Here is a 22,085-nt window from a genome sequence, read left to right as displayed (position 1 = left end):
AACCCGTAATCTGACCCCTTACCTATATCTCTGATCCATTGATCGAACAATATCCATTTGGAGTTATTTATGGTTCCTAGACCTAAACTAGGTGGCGACTCCCTTCTTTTAAAGTCCCCCATTTAATAAATCGGACCCCTATCCACTATTTAGTGAAAAAGGGTCGAGGCGATTTCAATACCCCATCTACTATGTCAACAAAACGTTGGGCTTATCAGAGATGAAGTACACCAAGACAGAGAGGGTGGGGTTGTCGCTCGTCTACTCAGCACACAAGCTCAGACCTTACTTCCTTTCACATCGCATCCGAGTTGTGACGGACACCCCGTTTAAAGAGATGATGCACAGATCTGAAAAGTCGAGGAGGATGGCGAGATGGGCTGTAATCCTCGGCGAATATGACTTACAATTCGAGTCCCGGACAGTAATAAAGGGACAGGTATTGGCAGATTTCCTTGCTGATTTCCCAGTTGAGGATTCGAACTGGGAAGAGTTGGAGAACGAAGACGAAGGGGTGGAAGAAGTGGAGTTGTGGGACAAGCTGGCAGGGTGGAGAATTTTCGTCGATGGATCATCGAATTACTCAGGCACGGGGGTGGGAATAGTACTTGTAACGCCAAGCAACGACAGACTGGAAAAGATAATCAAGCTTGGGTATGGGGCATCAAATAATGAAGCTGAGTACGAGGCAGTCATCCACGGACTAAGAATGGCAAGCGAGTTGGAGATCGGCCGGGTAAAGCTATGTACCGATTCCCAACTTATAGCAAACCAGTGCAACGGGAAATTCGAAGCAAAGAACGAACGCATGGCGAAATATCTAGTCTCAGTCAAGCGGGAGATTAAGAAGTTCGACCAAGTGGAGATATGCCAGATACCCAGGGATGAGAACAGGCATGCAGATTCATTGGCTTACATTGCCTCAATGCTAGGAGAGATGGAAGGACGGTCTTTACCGGTGGAATACCTGCCTAAAGCAAGCATCGAATACGAGGAAAGGGAGTGCGCACAGGCTGGAAGAACCTCGGGATGGATAGAAGAGTTCACGCGGTATCTCCACTCAAAGATTCTGCCAGCAGACAAGGGGGAAGCCAGAAAATTACTTCGGCAGGTCAGGAAATATACTCTCGTTGGGGAGGAACTGTATAGGATGTTTTTCGGGGGACCACTTCTCAAATGCCTTACTAAGGACGAATCCGAGCTCATAATGGCGGAAATCCACGAGGGAATCTGTGGTAATCATTCGGGAGGACGGTCGCTCGCCAATAAGGTTATCAATCAGGGCTACTTCTGGCCAAGGATGCAAGAAGATTGTAAGAAGTACGTAAGGACCTGCGATCAATGCCAAAAACATGCCCCTATGCATTTGCAGCCGGCTAGCGAACTCCACGCTATGAAGTCACCCTGGCCGTTCTCGATATGGGAAATGGACATTGTTGGATCTCTACCTCGGAGAAAGGGGGGTAAGCTATTCATCCTAATAGCTATAGATTATTTTACTAAATGGGTGGAAGCTGTTCCCCTGACACGGATTCTAGAGGAGGAAGTTATCAAATTCACGTGGGAACACATCATAACGCGCTTTGGGATCCCTTATGCGTTGATCTCCGACAACAGAACGCAGTTCAAGGGCAATCGCGTGCAGTCGTACTTCAAGGAATACGGAATCCAATCGCTGCAGTCATCACCAAGATATCCACAAAGAAATGGCCAAGCTGAGGCATCCAATAAGACAATCCTCGGGAACTTGAAGAAGAAGCTGGCGGAGCACAAGGGAAGATGGGTAGACGAGCTACATAGTGTCCTATGGGCATACCGGACCATGGTAAGAAGGGCAACAGGTTTCACTCCGTTCGCACTAGCCTATGGAACGGAAGCCGTTATTCCAACCGAGATACAGGTTCCTACAACGAGGACGCTAGTGGCCGAGACAGAGTTCAACGATGAAATGGTGGCTCGGAATTTGAATTGGTTGGATGAGACGCGGGAAAGGGTCATAGAAAGATTGGCATGATACCAACAGGTGTTGAAGAGGTCTTATGACCGGAAGGTACGTCATAGGGAGTTCAAAGTCGGCGATATGGTGTTACGAAAGGTATTTTCTAACACTAAGGAAGTCAATAGTGGGAAGCTCGGTAGCAATTGGGAAGGACCATACATTGTGCGCAAAGTCGGGGAAACAGGCGTGTACTACTTGGAGACATCGGCGGGGGACGTAATTCAATCACCATGGAATGTATTCAATTTAAAGAAATATTATCAATAAAGTCATCTTTGCGCCTATGCCTGCCATCTAGGGGAAAGCCTCGGCCCCTCCATAGGAGCCGAGCCCAACTGAGGAGTTGGTCGGAAGGGAAAAGCCTTGGTCCCACCACGGGGACCAAGCCCAGCTGAGAAGTTGGACTAAGGGAAAGCCTCGGCCCCTCCATAGGAGCCGAGCCCAACTGAGGAGTTGGTCGGAAGGGAAAAATCTTGGTCTCACCACGGGGACCAAGCCTAGCTGAGGAGTTGGACTAAGGGAAAGCCTCGGCCCCTCCATAGGAGCCGAGCCCAACTGAGGAGTTGGTCAGAAGGGAAAAGCCTTGGTCCCACCACGGGGACCAAGCCCAGCTGAGGAGTTGGACTAAGGGAAAGCCTCGGTCCTTCCATAGGATCCGAGCCCAACTGAGGAGTTGGTTCGAAGTTAAAGCCTTGGCCCCTCGACAGGAGCCAAGCCCAACTGAGGAGTTGGTCTAAGGATAAAGCCTCGATTCCTCAACAATAGCCGAGCTTAGCTGAGGAATTCGTTTGAAACTAAAGACTTGGTCCATACTAAGGAGTCTGATTCAGAGTCAGAGTCCCGGTTCTTCACTGGCATCAAGCCCATGCTAAAATGCCAAGATCAAGACAAGATCTCTGTCTTGAACAAATGACGAGCCTAAGGAGTTAGGTATAGTTAATTATTTCAGGGTTTTTTAAGCAATATGCCTTAACTTAAAAGCAGAAAAGAGAAAGCAAAAAAAAAAAAACGGAAGGCACAAGAGTTGACACAAAAAATATATGTTTATATACTCCCATTGGGATTACATATGAAGTTACAAAATTGTGCTACAAAGAAGGAAAAAGGAAAACTATTCATCCGCTTCAATCGCTACCACGGCATCTTCGGGGGCTTGGATGTCAACTGGTGCAACTGGGGCTTTGAGACTCGGCTTGGGAGCAGCGGTTGGTATAGCTTCTGGGATCACCTCCGGCCTCTTTGCAGCGGCCTCGGCTTTCCGTAGCTTCGCCTTTAGCTTATTATAAGCTGTCTCACAGGCTTCCTCTGAAGAGTCCAGCTGGGCCTGGAGAGAGTTGAGCTGATCTTGAAGTGCTCTCTCCTGCTCTGCCTCCTTCGCCTTCACCAGCTCTTCCAGGGAAGAGATCTTCCCCTCCGCCAGAGCTAGCTTATCTTTATTCTGCTCCAGCTCGGATAGTGCGCTGTCCAAGCTTGACTGGAGCTTCTGGGTATTGGCCGCAGCCGCATCCCTTTCAGCCTGAAGCTGAAGAACACGACTTTCCGCGGCCCGAAGGTTATCCACGGAAGCGTTGCGAGATTCAACGAGCTTGGCCATGGCGTGTTGAGCCTGATCAGGAAGGAAGAAACGGCGTTAGCAGGATGAAAGAGCGGAAAAGATATAGCAAATTAAAAGAAAAGAACAAGTAACTTACTATGGCCAAGGCTCGGAACCCGTTGCGTGAGAATTTCGCCGAATCAGCTGCAAAACTTCAGCGAACCTTCTCGACGTCACGCGGGAGCGCGGACGCATCGAAGATTGCCCGGGCTATTTCCAGGTTAGATAAGGCAGAGTCCTTATCAGACACCGGCCTCCCCCGGATCATGGGTTGTACCACCTATGAAGAGGGAGGGGGCAGACTCCCCCTCTGCCCTGATCCAGCCGAGGATGCCTGGGATGGCTCGGCTGGATGGTTAGATTCCTCGGGTGCTGGAGGTGGTGGCAGCTGGAGCATCAGGGCCGGAGAGCGAGGCCCCCTCCTTAACCTCTTAAGAAAAGGCTGATGGTCTTCCTCTTCTTCTTCCTCGTCCAGAGCGGCACACCCCACCCCGGTAGCTACGATAGGAAGGGTGGGGGGAGCCTCGACAATTTCCTCCTCAGAATCTGAGCCGAGGATTGGTGGGGGGCGCTTGGATTGGAGCGCCATGACGGATCAGCGTATGGTGGGGGGAGAAGAGCGGTTACTTGGTCGTAGAGTTCGGGGTTTGCGAGAAAATGGGCGATCACCACCGACTCCCCCGAGAACTTATCCTTGCTCGGATTTGCAATGTCATTCAACCAATTGATCAGAAAGTCAAAAAAAAAAGGGGCAGGAGCAAGTCAGGAAGCAAGACGGGAACATTTAGTAAAGCTCACCTTGAGGGTTGAAGGATGAGAAGGCGAGAGGGGGAAGCTCGTCCCCTGGAGCATTTTCCTATTGCCTGGCCATCTGGATCGGGAACAAGAACCACTCCTTGTCCGAGTCCGGCAGCTCGACTAAGGACGGCTTCCCTCTCCTCTTCAACAAATAAAAGAAGCCCGGCCTATTCAGGCACTTCTTTAATGCAAACTGGGCCCTGATGTCCCAGAGCCCGAGTTGGAGGCCCTCATCCAAACCACTGTTCATGTGCTCAAAGGCACTGATGAGTTGGAAGAAATTTCCGCTCATTTGGCCAAGAGCCCTCCTATAAAAATTTAGGACCTCCCGAGTCAACCTACTTAGAGGGACTCTGAGGCCTGCTTTTAGTTGCCCCCAGTGCACCACCGTGGTACCGGGGGTACTACCTCTGAGCAGTGTAGCATCGTCCACATAGGACATGCCCACGCTGTCAGGGACACCAAATGTGTCCCTAACTAGCTCAAGGGGAGGGCAGGCGGGGGAATAAGATTTCCCCCTGGCCATGAATGGAGTGAGAAGGAAGAGGGCAGAGGTAGAGGAGAGGGAGAGACCTTGTTTTGGTTACCTTATTCTTTCCTCCTGAGAACCCAAAGGCCTTGGGTGATTGAACGACTGGTGGCGCGAGGGAGCTGAGAAGACGCAGCAGGGGCACGAACGGAGACGCTGGCAAAGGCAAGGAAGGCACGAGAAGGCAGAAGGGCAGAGTAACGGCAAGGAAGGCACGAGAAGGCAGAAGGGCAGAGTAACGGCAAGGCAAATGAGAGTGAAAATGAAAATGAGAAATGGATGGGGTACTTATAGGCCTGAGAAGCCTCGAGATACGCGATTAAAATCAACGGCTGAGACCTCTTAAGCCAATAATGACGAGGCATTAATTGCTGGGAGATCCGATATGACCGTTCGAAATTCGCACACGAATCAAGCCGTCTACAGAACGCCACGTGTACTCTGTGCAATAATTGCGCCGTTTAAACCAACAGACAGGACGCACACTACGATAACAGCCCAACCGACCGCCGCCCTCGAAAAGTGAAAAGGCTAAGTAACGATTCGCCATAAAGACATCATTAATCTTAGCTGAGACCCAATGAGAGGTACCCACGTGTCAGTTTTCTAATTTCTTATTAATATTCTCGAGTACCCGATCATTCTGCCCGAGCCCTCGAGAGGGGGTATTGTGGGAGAAATTCTTGAGCTCGGACACGTGGCTCAAATAAGGGCCAGAATTAATGATTTTAAGGTCGGACGAACCGCGACTTCTGCTCGATTTATTAACCTCGATTGATGCACGGATTCGAAGCTCGGAACTAAGCCATCAGCCGATGAAGTGGTCCGAGCAACTATAGTATAGGTCAGTAGGACAGCTCTGACAGATGTGCCAATGATAGACAGTCAGTCCTGACAACCCACGTCATGTCAGATCAACTCTGATTTTCTCAGAAGTGATAGGGCAGTTGCAACAACTCCTGCAGCTGACATGTCAGGGAGTGAGCTAACTACCCTAGGTCACCTCAGAGGGTGGCACAGAAAACGATCAAGTTTAATGCCTATATAAGGAAGAAAACTATGGGTAAAAGAGGTTTGAATTCTTCTTCTCTTAAAAACTACACTGATCGATTTGTCTAACTTGATCGTTGGAGTGGGCTGATTTGCAGGTCCGCCTGAGCTGAGAGAGAAGGAAAGTGTAGAGCAATTTCGTGCATCTACAAAAATGATGCAATAATTTTGAAAAAATCCTAGCATTTTACATACATCTTCTTAAAATGCTTGAAAATGGCTTTTTTTTCCTTCTCAAATCTTCTCCATCATAAAGAAATCTTTGAAAATTGATTGGGATACTGAAAATCCAATTTTTTGGGTACAAAAATGGTGAGATCTAATTGTTAGGACAGTTGGGATATTTCAATCATGAGAGATGTGTGGAGTGGAGTTCAAAGACTGATTAGAAATAAAAGTTTTACTAAACAAACTATTAAGAGAAGCCCTAAAACTTAGGGATTATTTATAAAGAAATCCCTCCGTTGTGGTCCTTTAAGTAGTTTTCACTGATAATAATGACTAATTTATCAAAACATGCACCGAAAATTGAACATTTTTCAAAATGGTTCACTATTCAAATTAATTCCGAAAATGGTAATGGTAATTTAACATTTTTGAAAATAAGGTTTTTTTTCCAAAATGGTAAGAAATAAAATGAACAGTGTTTTGTTTACTAATTTTGTAACCAACATTTCCTTTTTTATCTTTATATTGAAATTATTTGATTACGCCTCTTTTAATTTATGCTCAAATTATATTTATACTCTATTATCTTTTTATTACCCAATAGTATATAAAATAGTTGGGTTTTGATAAATATGAAGGGTAAAAGGGTAGAAGAAAGAGAAAAGGTTATTTTTGAAATTTTTTTTGTTGAAAGTACAGTTAATTTTTTTTAACGTTTTGTTAAAAAGACTTATTTCCTAAAACAGTAATTTATGGTTTTCGGATTACTTCGAATAGTGCATTGTTTTGAAAATTTTTCAATTTTTCATGCTCGATTTTAATCATTTTCTCTACTTTTAATTTAAGTATAAGGTCCAAAATCCAATGGCAAGAAATTACTCATCTTCATGATCATTGGTGGGAAGTAGAGTAGCTACGCAACTCTCCCAGGATAGCACAACATTATATGAAAAAAGAGTTAAATCTGATGGCTCTTGGTGTCAAATTTACCCATTTTTTCTAGTAGTGACCCAAACATCATTTGTTTTATCCTCAAATTTTCACAAACTTAATTATTTCGATCAACCGAACTGAATCTTGTCAAATAATAGTTCGAATCCGAACTACATTATTGTGCCTGCTTGAAGTTATGCTGCACGTAAGACCGAATTCCAAATTTAATCTTGAAACGATCATCATGAGGTCTAAACCATTGGATTGTCTTGTGGATGCAAAAGTATGATTTAACTAACACCTGCATGTATAGTTCTCGTCAAGATTAGTGCACCCTTCATCAATTTTTCACACGTGAGATAGGCATCAATTTCAATTCTCAAATAAATGGAATCTGAATTGTAAATGTAAAACAATTTCTCCTTAAAAAGTTTCGATTTTTGGTTTCTCTCCGTTTTGATTCTCAATCGGTTTGATTCAAAGAGACCCAATTCTGATTAGTTCCTATAAAAAAGGATCCATAACCGAGATCTTGGGTTCGTTAACACCCGGTCCCCATAGTGAGGAGTGCAAATGTTGCTCCAAATAACCTTTTCCCTTACATGTTGATTTAAATGAAATGTTGGTGTGTGTCTTAGAGCTTTAGACTGGAGAAACAGAGTGGGAAGAAGTGTTACATGCTTGGAGCAAGAGATCTTTCAATCATATGGGAAGACGCTCCCCAATACTGGAGGTGGAGAGCTCTTCCACAGTCGAGGTCTCTCTCTCTCTATATATATATATATAAGGTCAGGTTCAAGGGCCATATGAGAAAACATATGTAAAAACTTTCGTTTTTAATAAAATTTTAAAAAATGGGTTAGAAATTTTGGATTGAGCTGATTTTTTGTGAGGATGATCTCTATGATGGGAAGATCATCCAAAAAAAAAAAAAATCAGCCCAATCTGAAACTTCTAACTCCATTAAAAGTGATTTAGAATGTGGACCGTCGATTTTTTACCAATTTTATCACTAATTTGTAAATCACTTTTGATGGATTTAGAAGTTTCTGATTGAGCTGATTTTTTGTGAGGATGATCTTTTCATCATAGTGACCAACCTTGCAAAAAATAAACTCAATCCAAAACCTCTAACTCTTATTTTGAAAAACGAAAGTTTTTTCATATGTTTTCTCATATGGCCCTTGAACCGCCCCCATATATATATATATATGGGGGCGGTTCAAGGGCCATATGAGAAAACATATTTGAAAACTTTCGTTTTTAATAAAATTTTAAAATATGAGTTAGAAATTTTGGATTGAGTTGATTTTTTTTGTGAGGATGATCTCTATGATGGGAAGATCATCCAAAAAAAAAAAGCAGCCCAATCTGAAACTTCTAACCCCATTAAAAGTGATTTAGAATGTGGACCGTCGATTTTTTACCACTTTTTATCACTAATTTGTAAATCACTTTTAATGGATTTAGAAGTTTCTGATTGAGCTGATTTTTTGTGAGGATGATCTTCTCATCATAGTGACCATCCTTACAAAAAAACAGCTCAATCCAAAACCTCTAACCCTTATTTTGAAAAACGAAAGGTTTCTCATATGGCCCGTTCAGCACCCTAAGCTTTACCACACACTTTAACAAACGTATTTTGTCTTACATGGGTTAGAAGTTTTGGAATGGACTGATTTTTGGTGAGGATGATCTCTATGGTGAGGAGATCATCCTCACCAAAAATCAGCTCATTCCAAAATTCTAACCCCATCAAAAATGGTTTACAAAAATTGGACGGTCTACGATTTTTCAATGTGTAAACATGGGGCTAAACATTTCGGAATGGGCTGATTTTTGGAGAGGATGATCTTCTAATCATAGAGATCATCCTCACCAAAAATCAGCCCATTCCAAAACTTCTAACCCATGTAGGACAAAAAACGTTTGTTAAAGTGTGTGGTAAAACTTAGGGTGCTGAACATTTCCCTATATATATATATATATATGGGGACGGTTCGAGGGACGTTTGAGAAGCAGTGTTGGAAACCGATGTTTCCAACTCGTAGGATTTGACCGTTTGGACGGGTGTGATTATCATTTGGAAACAGCTGGAAAGCAACATGTTTCTAATAAAATTTCATATAATTATAAGAATCTCCCTCCAATTTCTATTTACCCTTTGTGTGGGCATGAGAGAGAAACTTTCTCTCCATTAATGATGTGACTCACGCCACATGTCAAATGGCTGTTGGGCTATTCTGAGAAAAAAATCACTCAGTACATGGACCTTTTGCTGGAGTTAGTAATCTCTCTCATAAACCTCAGGTTGCATAACAACAGAAGAAGATTCAGAATCAGCTTATGGCACCTGTAATCTACAGATAGTTCAGCCCCCCTATGTAGAACTGTAGAAGATAACACGGTATTTTTTTTTTTAAATTAAAAGTTTTGTAGGGGAAAGGCCCCCTTAGTCTTCGTGTACAGATCCGCCTACCCTGTCCTTAAGTAGAACTGTGGAAGATAACACAGTATAAAAGTATATTTTTGAACAATTTTGTGGGGTTACACCACCCTCATGTTACGCCGCCGATGTCTTTAGAATCTTAGCTAACCCTCGGTGGGTGAAGGTTAAGAAATTGACATCAACCTCTCTTGACACCCTTTACATCATAAACCCACTATGAAAAAGAGCTTATATATACTAATAACCTCTCAGAACACTTACAAAAGAAGTAGTGAGTAAAGTAAACATGACAATCTGATTTTCTCTGCTTGTGTTTGTAACTGTCTTTTTTCATGCCACCGATCCCGATCCACTTCAAGACTTCAGTGTCGCTGATTTGTAGTCCTGGTATTTAAATTCTTTTGTTACAGCAAAGTTTTAAAATTAATGATAAACTCACGTTAAGGTCAATCGAGAGAGAGAACGAGGTTGACCGATCGATCGAGAGATCGAGAAACGTTTCACCTGTGTTCGGGTTCAGAGAGAGAGAGAGAGAGAGATTGGATTTAGTTTTAATAAATCCCGTAATAGAGGGAGTTTTTTATAATTAAATGAATTTTTATTAGAAACATGTTTCTTTCCAGCTGTTTTCAAACGATAATCACAGCCATTCGAACCGTTAAATCCAACGAGTTGGAAACATCGGTTTCCAACACAGCTTTTCAAACGTCCCTCGAACCGTCCCTTATATATATATATATATATATAGGGTCAGGTTCAAGGGCCATATGAGAAAACATATGAGAAAACTTTCGTTTTTAATAAAATTTTAAAATATGAGTTAGAAATTTTGGATTGAGCTGACTTTTTGTGAGGATGATCTCTATGATGGGAAGATCATCCAAAAAAAAATCAGCCCAATCTGAAACTTCTAACCCCATTAAAAGTGATTTAGAATGTGGACCGTCGATTTTTTACCACTTTTTATCACTAATTTGTAAATCACTTTTGATGGATTTAGAAGTTTCTGATTGAGCTGATTTTTTGTGAGGATGATCTTCTCATCATAGTGACCATCCTTACAAAAAATCAGCTCAATCCAAAACCTCTAACCCTTATTTTGAAAAACGAAAGTTTTCTCATATGGCCCGTTCAGCACCCTAAGCTTTACCACACACTTTAACAAACGTGTTTTGTCTTACATGGGTTAGAAGTTTTGAAATGGACTGATTTTTGGTGAGGATGATCTCTATGGTGAGGAGATCATCCTCACCAAAAATAAGCTCATTCCAAAATTTCTAACCTCATCAAAAATGGTTTACAAAAATTGGACGGTCTACGATTTTTCAATGTGTAAACATGGGGCTAAACATTTCGGAATGGGCTGATTTTTGGAGAGGATGATCTTCTAATCATAGAGATCATCCTCACCAAAAATCAGCCCATTATCATAGAGATCATCCTCTCCAAAAATCAGCCCATTCCAAAACTTCTAACCCATGTAGGACAAAAAACTTTTGTTAAAGTGTGTGGTAAAACTTAGGGTGCTGAACATTTCCCTATATATATATATGGGGACGGTTCGAGGGACGTTTGAGAAGCAGTGTTGGAAACCGATGTTTCCAACTCGTTGGATTTGACCGTTTGGACGGGTGTGATTATCATTTGGAAACAGCTGGAAAGCAACATGTTTCTAATAAAATTTCATATAATTATAAGAATCTCCCTCCAATTTCTATTTACCCTTTGTGTGGGCATGAGAGAGAAACTTTCTCTCCATTAATGATGTGACTCACGCCACATGTCAAATGGCTGTTGGGCTATTCTGAGAAAAAAATCACTCAGTACATGGACCTTTTGCTGGAGTTAGTAATCTCTCTCATAAACCTCAGGTTGCATAACAACAGAAGAAGATTCAGAAGAAGCTTTACCACACACTTTATATATATATATATGTATTATATATATATATATAGGGTCCCGTTTAGCACCCTAAGCTTTACCACACACTTTAACAAACGTGTTTTGTCTTACATCGGTTAGAAGTTTTGGAATGGGCTGATTTTTGGTGAAGATGATCTCTATGGTGAGGAGATCATCCTCACCAAAAATCAGCTCATTCCAAAACTTTTAACCCCATCAAAAATGATTTACAAAAAATGGACGGTCCACGATTTTTCAACGTGTAAACATGGGGCTAAACATTTCGGAATGGGCTGATTTTTGGGGAGGATGATCTTCTAATCATAGAGATCATCCTCACCAAAAATCAGCCCATTCCAAAACTTCTAACCCATGCAGGACAAAAAACATTTGTTAAAGTGTGTGGTAAAACTTAGGGTGCTGAACATTTCCCATATATATATATGGGTAGCATTGGGTAGAAAAAATTGTAGACAACATTCCAAACAAAGTCTTGTCTTATATGACTAAAAAGTTTTGGAATAGGCTAAGTTTTTTCTTGTAACCCTATGAAAAGTCGTTACAAACTAACGGAAAAAATTTCACGACCCGTGATTCTTCAACTTATAAATTAGGGTTCGAAATTTTAGAATTTGCTGATTTTTTGTAAAGGTGATTTCCTCACCATAGAGATCATCCTCACAAAAATTCAAGCCATTCCAAAACTTTTAACCCATATAAGACAAAATTCTTTTTCTAGAATTTTGTCTCCCCAACTTGACCCTATATATATAGGGTCAAGATCTATTGTCTCCTAAGAATAACTCATGAAAAAAAACACATGATCTCAACTCCTTAAGCACAAAATCCAATGGTTGAGATTTATAAGAATTGTGATAATACACACACACACACACACACACACACACACACACACACACACACACATATATATATATATATATATATATATATATATATATATATGGGGAACGTTAGCCTGATAATCTTAGGTTGACAAAATGATGTCAAAGCTTTTGTCTTATGTGGGTTAGAAATTTTGGATTGAGCTGATTTTTTGTAAAGATGATATCTATGGTGAGGAGATTATGCTCACCAAAAATCAGCCCAATCTGAAACTTATAAGTCCATCAGAAGTGGTTTAGAAATTTTTGATAAAAAAAAAAAAATCGACGGTTCAAAATTCTAAAATAATTTTGATGGGGATAGAAGTTCCAGATTGGACTTTTGGTGAGGATGATCTCCTAACAATAGGGATCATTCTCACAAAAAATTTAGCTCAATCCAAAATTTCTAACCCCGTAGGACAAACATTTTGGCAACGTTTTGTCATCCTAGGATTGTAAATCAAACGCCCCCCTATATATATATATGGACAACGTTCGGTAAACAATATTATAGACAAAGTTTTGTATTATATGACTAAAAAGTTTTGGAATGGACAATGTTTGGTAAACAAAATTGTAGAACAAGTTTTGTTTTATATGGATAAATTTTTTTGGGATGGATTCTTAAAAAAATTAGTCCATTTCGAAACTTCTAACCCCATGAAAAGTGGTTACAAACTAACGGTAAACAATTGATAGTCTACAATTTTTCAACTTAAAAATTAGAAATTTCATAATGGGATGATTTTTTATTTTTTTTTTGTGAGGAAATAGAGATCATCCTCACCAAAAATCAGCCCATTCCAAAACTTCTAACTCATGTAAGACAGATTACATAAGACAAAAATTAGGGTGCTGAACATTTCCCTTATATATACTAGAGTTCATTTGTGCTTATAGTACGGGCATCTTCTCTTGGTTTAAGGGGGTAAAGTAAAAAAAAAATAAGTTGAAGGGTATTATTATAAAATTTGAGACTATAACTTGATGGAAGGGGTATTATTAAAAAAAATTGAGATTAAAAGAGATAAAAGATAAAATAAAATAAAAAAATAGATTTAAGGAGAAAAAAGAGAAATATAGTAAAATTAAAGGAGGGGCATCATCTTTCAGGTTAAAGGGGTACAAGTAGAAAAAAATAATAATTAGAAGGGTATTATTAAAAAAATTGAGATTAAAGGAGTAAAAGATGAAAAACAATCAAATATATTAAGGGGTTGAAAGAGGAAATGTAATAAAATTAGAGGAGGTGAATAATAAAGAAAATTAAATGAGTCCCATTAACTATAATTTGATAGGAGATTTAACCCATAAAATGTAAATAATGGGAGGTTTCTCTTAGTTAGATTTGTCTTCCACAACATTATAATTGTCGGACGCTTGTGTCACACACATCTGTTCCAACTCAATTGTATTTTATTATAAAAAATATAAGTATATGTGTGTGTGAAAAACCCCATTTAGGCCACAAGAGGACTGCTATGTTGGTACAAATGACATCTCAGCCGCCTAAGGTTCATGATTTAACTAATCAAAGGCTTAAACAATCGACAACTACCGCACTCTCTGAAACTATATATGGCTATTTTTGTTAATTGTTGTAATAATAATATTATTATTTTTCACTACTTGAAGACAAAAATTTGCTTTCTAAGGTCTTTTATAGAGAACCTAAGATATTAGAGATTGCTATCGTTTATAATGTACTTGACATACATACATGTCATATAGATTTGCAGAGGTGGCTGAGCTGTTGGACGTGTGCTGGCTTGAAATCCAAGGCAAGATTGAGACTCGATTGTTGTCTCCAAACGCAAATTATGGAGTCTACCTTGTGATCAAGTTTATCGAGGGTGCATATGGGCTCCTGAGCTCACCTGCAAAGGTCTCAGTAGAATTTGTCGGACACGAAGGTCAAGGAGATCGAGTGGGGAGTGGACGGCGACACAATATTGTTTATGTCTCCTGATATAAGGAGGCAGCAGATCCAAATGGACCATATTGGGTCGATTCGTAGCAGATTTGGCTCCATACCGAGGGGACGGTTCCCTATGGAGAGACGAGATGGGTGGATGGAGATAAAGATGGGAGAGTTCTTCAATGACAAAGGAGATGGAGAGTTGCAGATGAGTCTAACAGATGTGAAAGGCGTGCAGTGGAAATTTGGCCTCATTGTTGAAGGTATTGAGATCAGGCCCAAAGAGAGTACATAAATAAGAGTCTTTTCTAATGCCCCCTCTGACACACGTCCCTCGACATAGCAGATGTTAGAGCCATAGATTTTTCCCTCAGGATACACAACTGTACATCCCATAAATATGTGCAATTGCGCATCTTGAGAAAAAGAATTTATGATTCTAGCACATGCCACATCAGGGGGCGAGTGCTAGAAGGGGCTGGGGCATCAGAAAATCATTATTCCAAAAATAAATAAAGACTTGTTTTCTTGTTATGGAAGGTATGAGTGGATTGAATTTTTGTCAGGACTAGAAATTATGTAATTTCCAAAAATAAAAGTCTGTTTCTTTGAATAAAATGATGTAAACATGCCAAAACACATCAAATCTCAAGTTCATTAAGGACGATAGTCACATCCACATCCCTACAGGATGACCACAATCAATATCGGATGAAAAATATCTATGCTTACAATTTGAATCTTCATATCATTGATTTATGTTCAAACGTTGAGATCAATGATTTACAATCTTCGATATCTACACATGTGGACAGTATGGTCTTTAATACTTACAAATGTCTTAATACTCTTCCAATTTTTTCATGCTTTTTATGTATAAAACTTCTAGCAAGGTTACGTTTCTTCATTTATTACTATTCATCTTCAAACATATACACCCTAACATTTGAGTTGCAATCCAAAACGGTGTCTTGTCCCTATAGTAACATATGGTGTATATGTGGCATGTTTTCATTGTAGAATAGATACATCAAGTTGCCATTTAAAAAAGAAAATGGCTTTGCTAAGAACCCGATATGTTTTAATCTCTAACCAAAATGTATCTTGTAGATAGCTGACTAGGGGTGGAGTCATATGTAGGCAAGTAGGAGCTATAGCCCCCACTAAAATCTTAAAATTTTGAAATTCATTACAATGGAAGAAAAGGTCTATAACGACGGATTTTTCCACCACCATATACTATTAGATCAGCCGTAGTGTTTTTGATATTTTTTTTAGAAAATATATAAACACATCCCATGCTAGGGATGTACATTTTACATGGAACCCGAACGAAAAATCGGACTGGACCCATTTTGTTGAGACTGAATTGAAACCGATGAATATTGGTTCGAATCTAGGTTTGCTCCTCCAAAACCGGACCGAACCCGTTATAAAGACCGAAACCCGAACCAAGAACTGATTTAAAGTTGGTTAGACATGGTGGCCATGCGACATCCAAGGTTCGACTCCCGCAAATCTCATTTTATTTGAACATATTTTAATACAAACCTTTGAACTTCGGTTCTACCTGAACCTTAAAAATATTCAAAAATTGACCGAACCCGAACCTCAGATTTTCAGGTTGGTCTTTGTTTTAACCATACCCAGACTGAACCAGAAAATTTGGTTCGGTCCAGCTCAGGTCTACCCGAATGTACATCCCTACCCCATGCACAGCTATATATTTGCACTTAAAAAAAAAAAATATCTAACCACATTTAGTACAATTCAATATAAAGTAGATTGATACAAATAAAATAAAAAAAATACAGTTGTTTGTAAAACCTTATTTTTACTTATGATCACCATTATAACATTATACAATATCTACATACGGGATGACTCCATTTTATTATTCACGATCTGTTAATAAGTATACAATAGAAGATTAGTACTGTCGGATAAAATTTTTTTGTCTAGTTCTTAAATTCCTTGAAAAATACGGGTAGCCCTTCTATTTTTCATAAAGAACAAACGTGGTCCCTTGAGACTACTAATGAGCCCCACAACTTCAATTTAGGCTCACTTACTAAAAATATTCTTTTCTGATTTGGTCTAGTATTTTAGCAGATGAAATCCAAAGCTCTTCACTTGTCTAAATATTAGATATCGGGTAAAGGGCCCACACAGCTATAAGTTGGGTTTGTTGGAACCTTACCTTCCTTAATTGGGCTTATGTGTGAATGATAATGTATTGTGGACTGTTATATATATTTAAGCCCATTTAAAAAGTGGTCTACTAAGGTTTTGGGCTTTAATGTATTTGATAGGGTGTGGGCCTTTAATGTGTAGAGACTTAAGGGTATTTTCCATCTTTATGATGGGCTGAAATGGAAATACCAAAAGATAACAAGGATTCAGTTATCTATTTATGGCAGTTATGATCCCCAAATCACACGTTCCAGATTCAATTCTTTATGACTTCCCATCAACAGAGAGATATAGAGAAAAAAAAAATCAGAAAAAGAAAAGAAGGAGACCAACAAAGAAAGAACGTGTTGATTTGGAAGTCCAACTGCTCGACTCTAAACAGTGATTGGTTGCTATGGATCCAGGTATGTTTCCGCAGATTTGTTTACATTATCTCGATGATTTGACATGGAGGGATCTTGGGTTTTATATATTAGTTTAAGGTTTCAGCCTTGTACACTTACAAGTGGTATCAGAGCCTTCTTCTTGTTAATCCATTGAGAATCAAGTTTGATTTATGTTTCATAAAATTAGATTTTTTTTAAATTTTATTTATTTTTTGGAATTTTGCTGTGAGCATATATTCAAGTTTTGAATCAACTTCTGTGGATTCAAATTCAGGCTTTTGGATTCAGTTTTTTTTTAAAATTAAGAATTTTTTGTTTATTAATATTGCTCTAGTTTCCCCATTTATGCTTTTCAGATTCAGATTTTCTAGTTTCAGTTTATATATTTATATTCTTTTGGTTAAATCAGTTTGTTTATTTATGTATTTTTATTTTTTATGGATCCAGTTTTGATTAAATTCGAATATTGGTATGTTTTATATATATTGAGATGAATTAATTAAAACAACATGTCACCAAAGTGATCTCTCTTGTGGAAATTAATTTGTTTTGGAATATAAACGGTTGCGGCCATGTAAATTATGTGAATATTGACCGGCCCAAAGGAAGGACAATATTTAACAGAATTTACATATGCACCTGTAATAATAAACACGTGATGATTATTAATTTTTTTTATATGTGACTAATAAATCGGCCCAAAGGAAGATTTATTTTTCGACATATTCTTATTGTCACTGTTTGATTATTGCACCAAGATATCACTCACAAGTTAATATTTTCTTGTCCAAAGACAGCATATTAATGAAGTACCCGGTATCTTGAGATGGGATTTACCTTTATTTGAATTTATAATTACTTTTGATTTTGAGACTTATGTAAGCTTGTTTTGTTTGGTGGTTGTTCTCTGATTCAGCTTTAAATAATCCTGCTAATATTACTGCCAACATCAACTCTATTCCTATGTTAAATGGCACTAACTTCAAGTCATGGCAAGAGAACCTCTTGATAGTTCTCGAAGTCATGGATCTTGACCTTGCACTAAGGGTTGATCATCCTACACCTCTTACGGATAAGAGTACCTTTGAAGAAAAGAGGGATGTGGAAAGGTGGGAGAAATCAAATCGCATGTGTATGATGGTCATGAAGAAGGCCATTCCGGAAGCATTCAGGGGTACAATGTCTGACAAGATCACTACGGCTAAGGAGTTCCTTATGGATATTGAAAAAAGGTTTGTCAAGAATGAAAAGGCTGAGATAGGTACGCTCTTGATAAGTCTAATCTCAATGAGATATAGGGGTAAAGGCAATATCAGGGAGTACATCATGGAGATGTCTCATCTTGCTTCCAAACTGAAAGCACTTAAGCTAGAACTCTCTGAGGACTTGCTGGTGCATCTAGTTTTGATATCCCTTCCAGCACAGTTTAGCCAGTTTAAGGTGAGTTACAACTGTCAGAAAGAGACTTGGTCTCTGAATGAGCTCATCTCACACTGTGTTCAGGAAGAGGAAAGGTTGAAACAAGATAAGACAGAGAGTGCTCACCTGGCCTCAACCTCTAAGGACAAGGAAAAGGGAAAGAAAAGGAAAAAGGGTAAGGAAGCTGCAAATACAACACCTCAAAAGAAACAACAAAAGAAACAGGATGAACCGATAGGTACTGGTTGTTTCTTCTGTGGTGCTGAAGGGCATAAGAAGAAGCATTGCACCAACTATCACGCATGGCGTGCTAAGAAAGGTATGCTTCTTAATTTGGTTTGTTCTGAGGTTAATTTAACTTCGGTACCTAGACACACGTGGTGGATAGATTCTGGTGCAACAACTCACATCAGTTTGTCTATGCAGGGTTGCCTGAGTTGCCGAAAACCAAATGATAGTGAACGATACATATATGTGGTGATGGCAAGATGGTTGAAGTTGAAGCAATAGGAAACTTTCGATTATTGTTAAAAACTGGATTTTATTTGAATCTTAATGAAACATTTATTGTACTGTCTTTTAGACGGAATTTAATTTCTATTTCTACTTTGGACAAATCTGGTTATTCTTGTTCATTTGGGAATGGAAAATTTAGTTTGTTTTATGATTCAAAATTGGTAGGTTCTGGTTCGTTATCAGGTTATGATAATCTTTATTTAATTGATACAATTGCTTCATTTAATGAATCCCTGCAATTAAATACACGAAGTACAAAGAGAAAATTAACCAGTGAGAATTCGGCCGCATTATGGCACAAGAGATTAGGCCATATCTCCAGACGGAGAATAGAAAAACTTGTGTTAGATGAAATTCTAGACCCTTTAGATTTTACAAATTTTGATGTTTGTATTAACTGTATAAAGGGGAAACAAACCAATAAAAGGAGATTTGTAGCCAATAGGACTTTGGAAGTCTTAGAACTTATACATACAGATATTTGTGGGCCATTCCCTGCCGTTGCTTGGAATGGTCAACAATATTTTATGACATTAATAGACGATTTTTCAAGATATGGCTATATATATCTCATTCATGAAAAGTCACAGTCGTTGGATGTGTTCAAAACTTATAAGGCTGAAGTTGAGAACCAACTCAGCAAAAGGATCAAAAATGTCAGATCTGATCGTGGTGGTGAGTAACTATGGTAGATTTGACGGTTCAGGTGAACAACATCCAGGACCGTTTGCTAAATTCCTAGAGGAATGCGGTATCGTCCCACAGTACACTATGCCGGGTTCGCCCAATATGAATGGTGTTGCTGAAAGACGAAACAGGACGCTTAAGGACATGGTAAGGAGCATGATTTGTCATTCTACCTTACCAACATCACTCTGGGGAAAGCACTTAAGACTGCAGCATATTCCTGAACAGGTTCCAACTAAAGTGACTACCAAAACCCCTTATGAACTTTGGACAGGCAAGAAGCCTAGCTTAAAACACTTGCACATTTGGGGATGTCCAGCTGAGGCAAGACCTTATAGGCCTACTGAAAAGAAACTGGACTCAAGGACGGTAAGTTGCTATTTTATTGGATACTCTGAAAGATCTAGGGGCTACAAGTTTTATGATCCCACGACTAAGTCGATTTTCGAATCAGGAAATGCCCGGATCTTTGAGGATGTTGAGTTTGCGGGAGGAGATAAAGATAGGGATTTTGTCTTTGAAGAGGAATATGTTGATATTTCCACAGGTGCCATTGGCATTGATCAGGATCTCATTCCTGACTTTGTACATGACACAATAAATCAAGACAATGTAGAAGAACCTTCCATTCAAGGAATTGTTCCAGAAGATCCAAAAGAACAAACTCTACCACCTCAAGAACCTATGACACTAAGGAGATCCATTAGAGAAAAGAGAAGTGCAGTGCCAGATGATTACATTGTATTTCTCCAAGAACAAGAGAATGATATTGGAATGATGGAAGATGATCCGATCAACTTCCGTCAAGCCATGGAAAGTTCTAACTCTCAGAAATGGATTGATGCCATGAATGAGGAGATTAAATCTATGAAAGACAATGACGTGTGGAATCTTGTTCCATTACCAAAAGATACGAAACCTATTGGTTGCAAATGGATATTTAAGACCAAGAGGGATTCGAAAGGTAATGTGGAGAGGTACAAGGCCCGTCTTGTCGCAAAAGGCTTTACACAAAAAGAAGGCATTGATTATAAAGAAACTTTCTCTCCAGTTTCTTCAAAAGACTCTTTCAGGATTATAATGGCATTGGTGGCATATTCCGATTTTGAGTTACATCAAATGGATGTAAAGACAGCGTTTCTCAATGGTGACATTGATGAAACGATATATATGATGCAACCAGAGAACTTTGTGTTGGAAAACCCTAATAATATGGTTTGCAAACTTAATAAATCCATCTATGGGCTCAAGCAAGCATCTCGACAATGGTATTTCAAGTTTCATCAAGTGATCATCTCATTTGGTTTTGAGATGAATTTAGTTGATGATTGCATATACCATAAGTTTTGTGGGAGCAAGTACATTTTTCTGGTTTTGTATGTTGATGACATTTTGCTTGCCAGCAACGATATAGGCTTATTGCACGAAACCAAGAAATTTATAGCTAAGAATTTTGAAATGAAAGATCTTGGTGAAGCCTCTTTTGTATTAGGTATACAGATACATCGGGATCGCTCTCAGGGTATTTTTGGATTATCACAAAAGAATTATATTGAAAAGGTTCTCAAGAGATATGGCATGCAAAATTGCAAACCAGGTAACACCCCTGTGGCTAAGGGAGATAAGTTTAATCTCAATCAGTGCCCCAAGAATGATTTTGAGTGAAAAGAAATGCAAAAGATTCCTTATGCATCAGCAGTAGGGAGTCTAATGTACGCTCAGGTTTGTACACGTCCGGATATTGCGTACGTTGTTGGGATGTTGGGCAGATATTTAAGTAATCCAGGAATAGACCATTGGAAGGCAGTCAAACGGGTCTTGCGATATTTACAGAGAACAAAAGACTACATGCTCACATATCGGAGGTCGGATCAGCTTGAGATCATTGGGTATGCTGACTCTGATTTTGCTGGATGCCAAGATAGTTTAAAATCTACGTCAGGCTATGTTTACCTGCTAGCTGGAGGTGCTATATCATGGAAGAGTGTTAAACAATTTCTTATAGCCCCTTCTACCATGGCTGCAGAGTTCATAGCATGTTATGAGGCATCAAATCACGGAATATGGCTACGGAATTTTGTCACGGGGCTGCGCATAGTGAATGGTATAGAAAGACCACTCAAGTTATTTTGTGACAATAAGTCAGCAGTGCTGTATTCCACTAACAACAGGAGCTCAACGAAGTCAAAACATATAGACATCAAGTTCCTAGTTGTCAAGGAAAAAGTTCAAAGTGGACAAGTGTCTATAGAACACATTGGTACAAACTCCATGGTTGCGGATCCGCTTACTAAGGGATTGCCACCCAACGTGTTTCATGAGCACACTGCTCGTATGGGTGTCATGTCATTTGAGGATATGAAATTTTAGTGGGAGTTTGTAATTTATATGTTTCTATGATATATAGACATATTTTCAGTTATTTCAGTTTATGGATACTTTAAGGTTATTTTCTGCAGAAATAAAGTTTTTGTTTTATTTATACTTTGATTTTGGTAATGTTTGATCTCACTATGGTTTAAGGTTGGACCAGTTGGAAATAGGTATGTTAAGATCACATTGCATGAAATTTCCATGCTACACATCCACATCATGATCCATGTCATTTAGTTATATCGGCATACGTGACCATTGATGGGTCGAGTTACAACAAATAT

The 22,085-nt window shown here is 39.3% G+C and overlaps 2 protein-coding genes and 2 pseudogenes across 3 annotated transcripts; all 4 read left to right on the top strand.

Moving 5' to 3' along the window:
- Positions 1-220: 220 nt before the first annotated feature.
- On the top strand, positions 221-2,014 carry LOC147381759 (uncharacterized). Its single transcript, XM_086430009.1, has one exon. It carries the CDS (start codon positions 221-223, stop codon positions 2,012-2,014), a length of 1,794 nt encoding a protein of 597 aa, XP_086286135.1.
- Positions 2,015-7,199: 5,185 nt separating this feature from the next.
- On the top strand, positions 7,200-15,085 carry LOC147381758 (F-box protein PP2-B10 pseudogene; annotated as a pseudogene). Its single transcript, XR_015174378.1, has 2 exons — positions 7,200-7,828; positions 14,041-15,085. The product of XR_015174378.1 is annotated as an F-box protein PP2-B10 pseudogene (transcript).
- Positions 15,086-16,690: 1,605 nt separating this feature from the next.
- Positions 16,691-18,703, top strand: LOC147381757 (uncharacterized). The gene is made up of 3 exons (XM_086430010.1): positions 16,691-16,824; positions 17,723-18,544; positions 18,652-18,703. Exons 1-3 carry the CDS (start codon positions 16,815-16,817, stop codon positions 18,678-18,680), a joined length of 861 nt encoding a protein of 286 aa, XP_086286136.1. The 5' UTR covers positions 16,691-16,814; the 3' UTR covers positions 18,681-18,703.
- Positions 18,704-21,099: 2,396 nt separating this feature from the next.
- On the top strand, positions 21,100-21,798 carry LOC147381756 (secreted RxLR effector protein 161 pseudogene; annotated as a pseudogene).
- The last annotated feature ends 287 nt before the right edge of the window (positions 21,799-22,085 follow it).

Source organism: Akebia trifoliata, unplaced genomic scaffold, assembly GCF_017979445.1.
Source record: "Akebia trifoliata isolate Shusen 1 unplaced genomic scaffold, ASM1797944v1 Contig00275, whole genome shotgun sequence".
In the NCBI taxonomy this organism is placed as follows: Eukaryota; Viridiplantae; Streptophyta; class Magnoliopsida; order Ranunculales; family Lardizabalaceae; genus Akebia; species Akebia trifoliata.
Note: the sequence above shows the minus strand (reverse complement) of the source record. Positions and strands in the feature narration are given on the sequence as shown.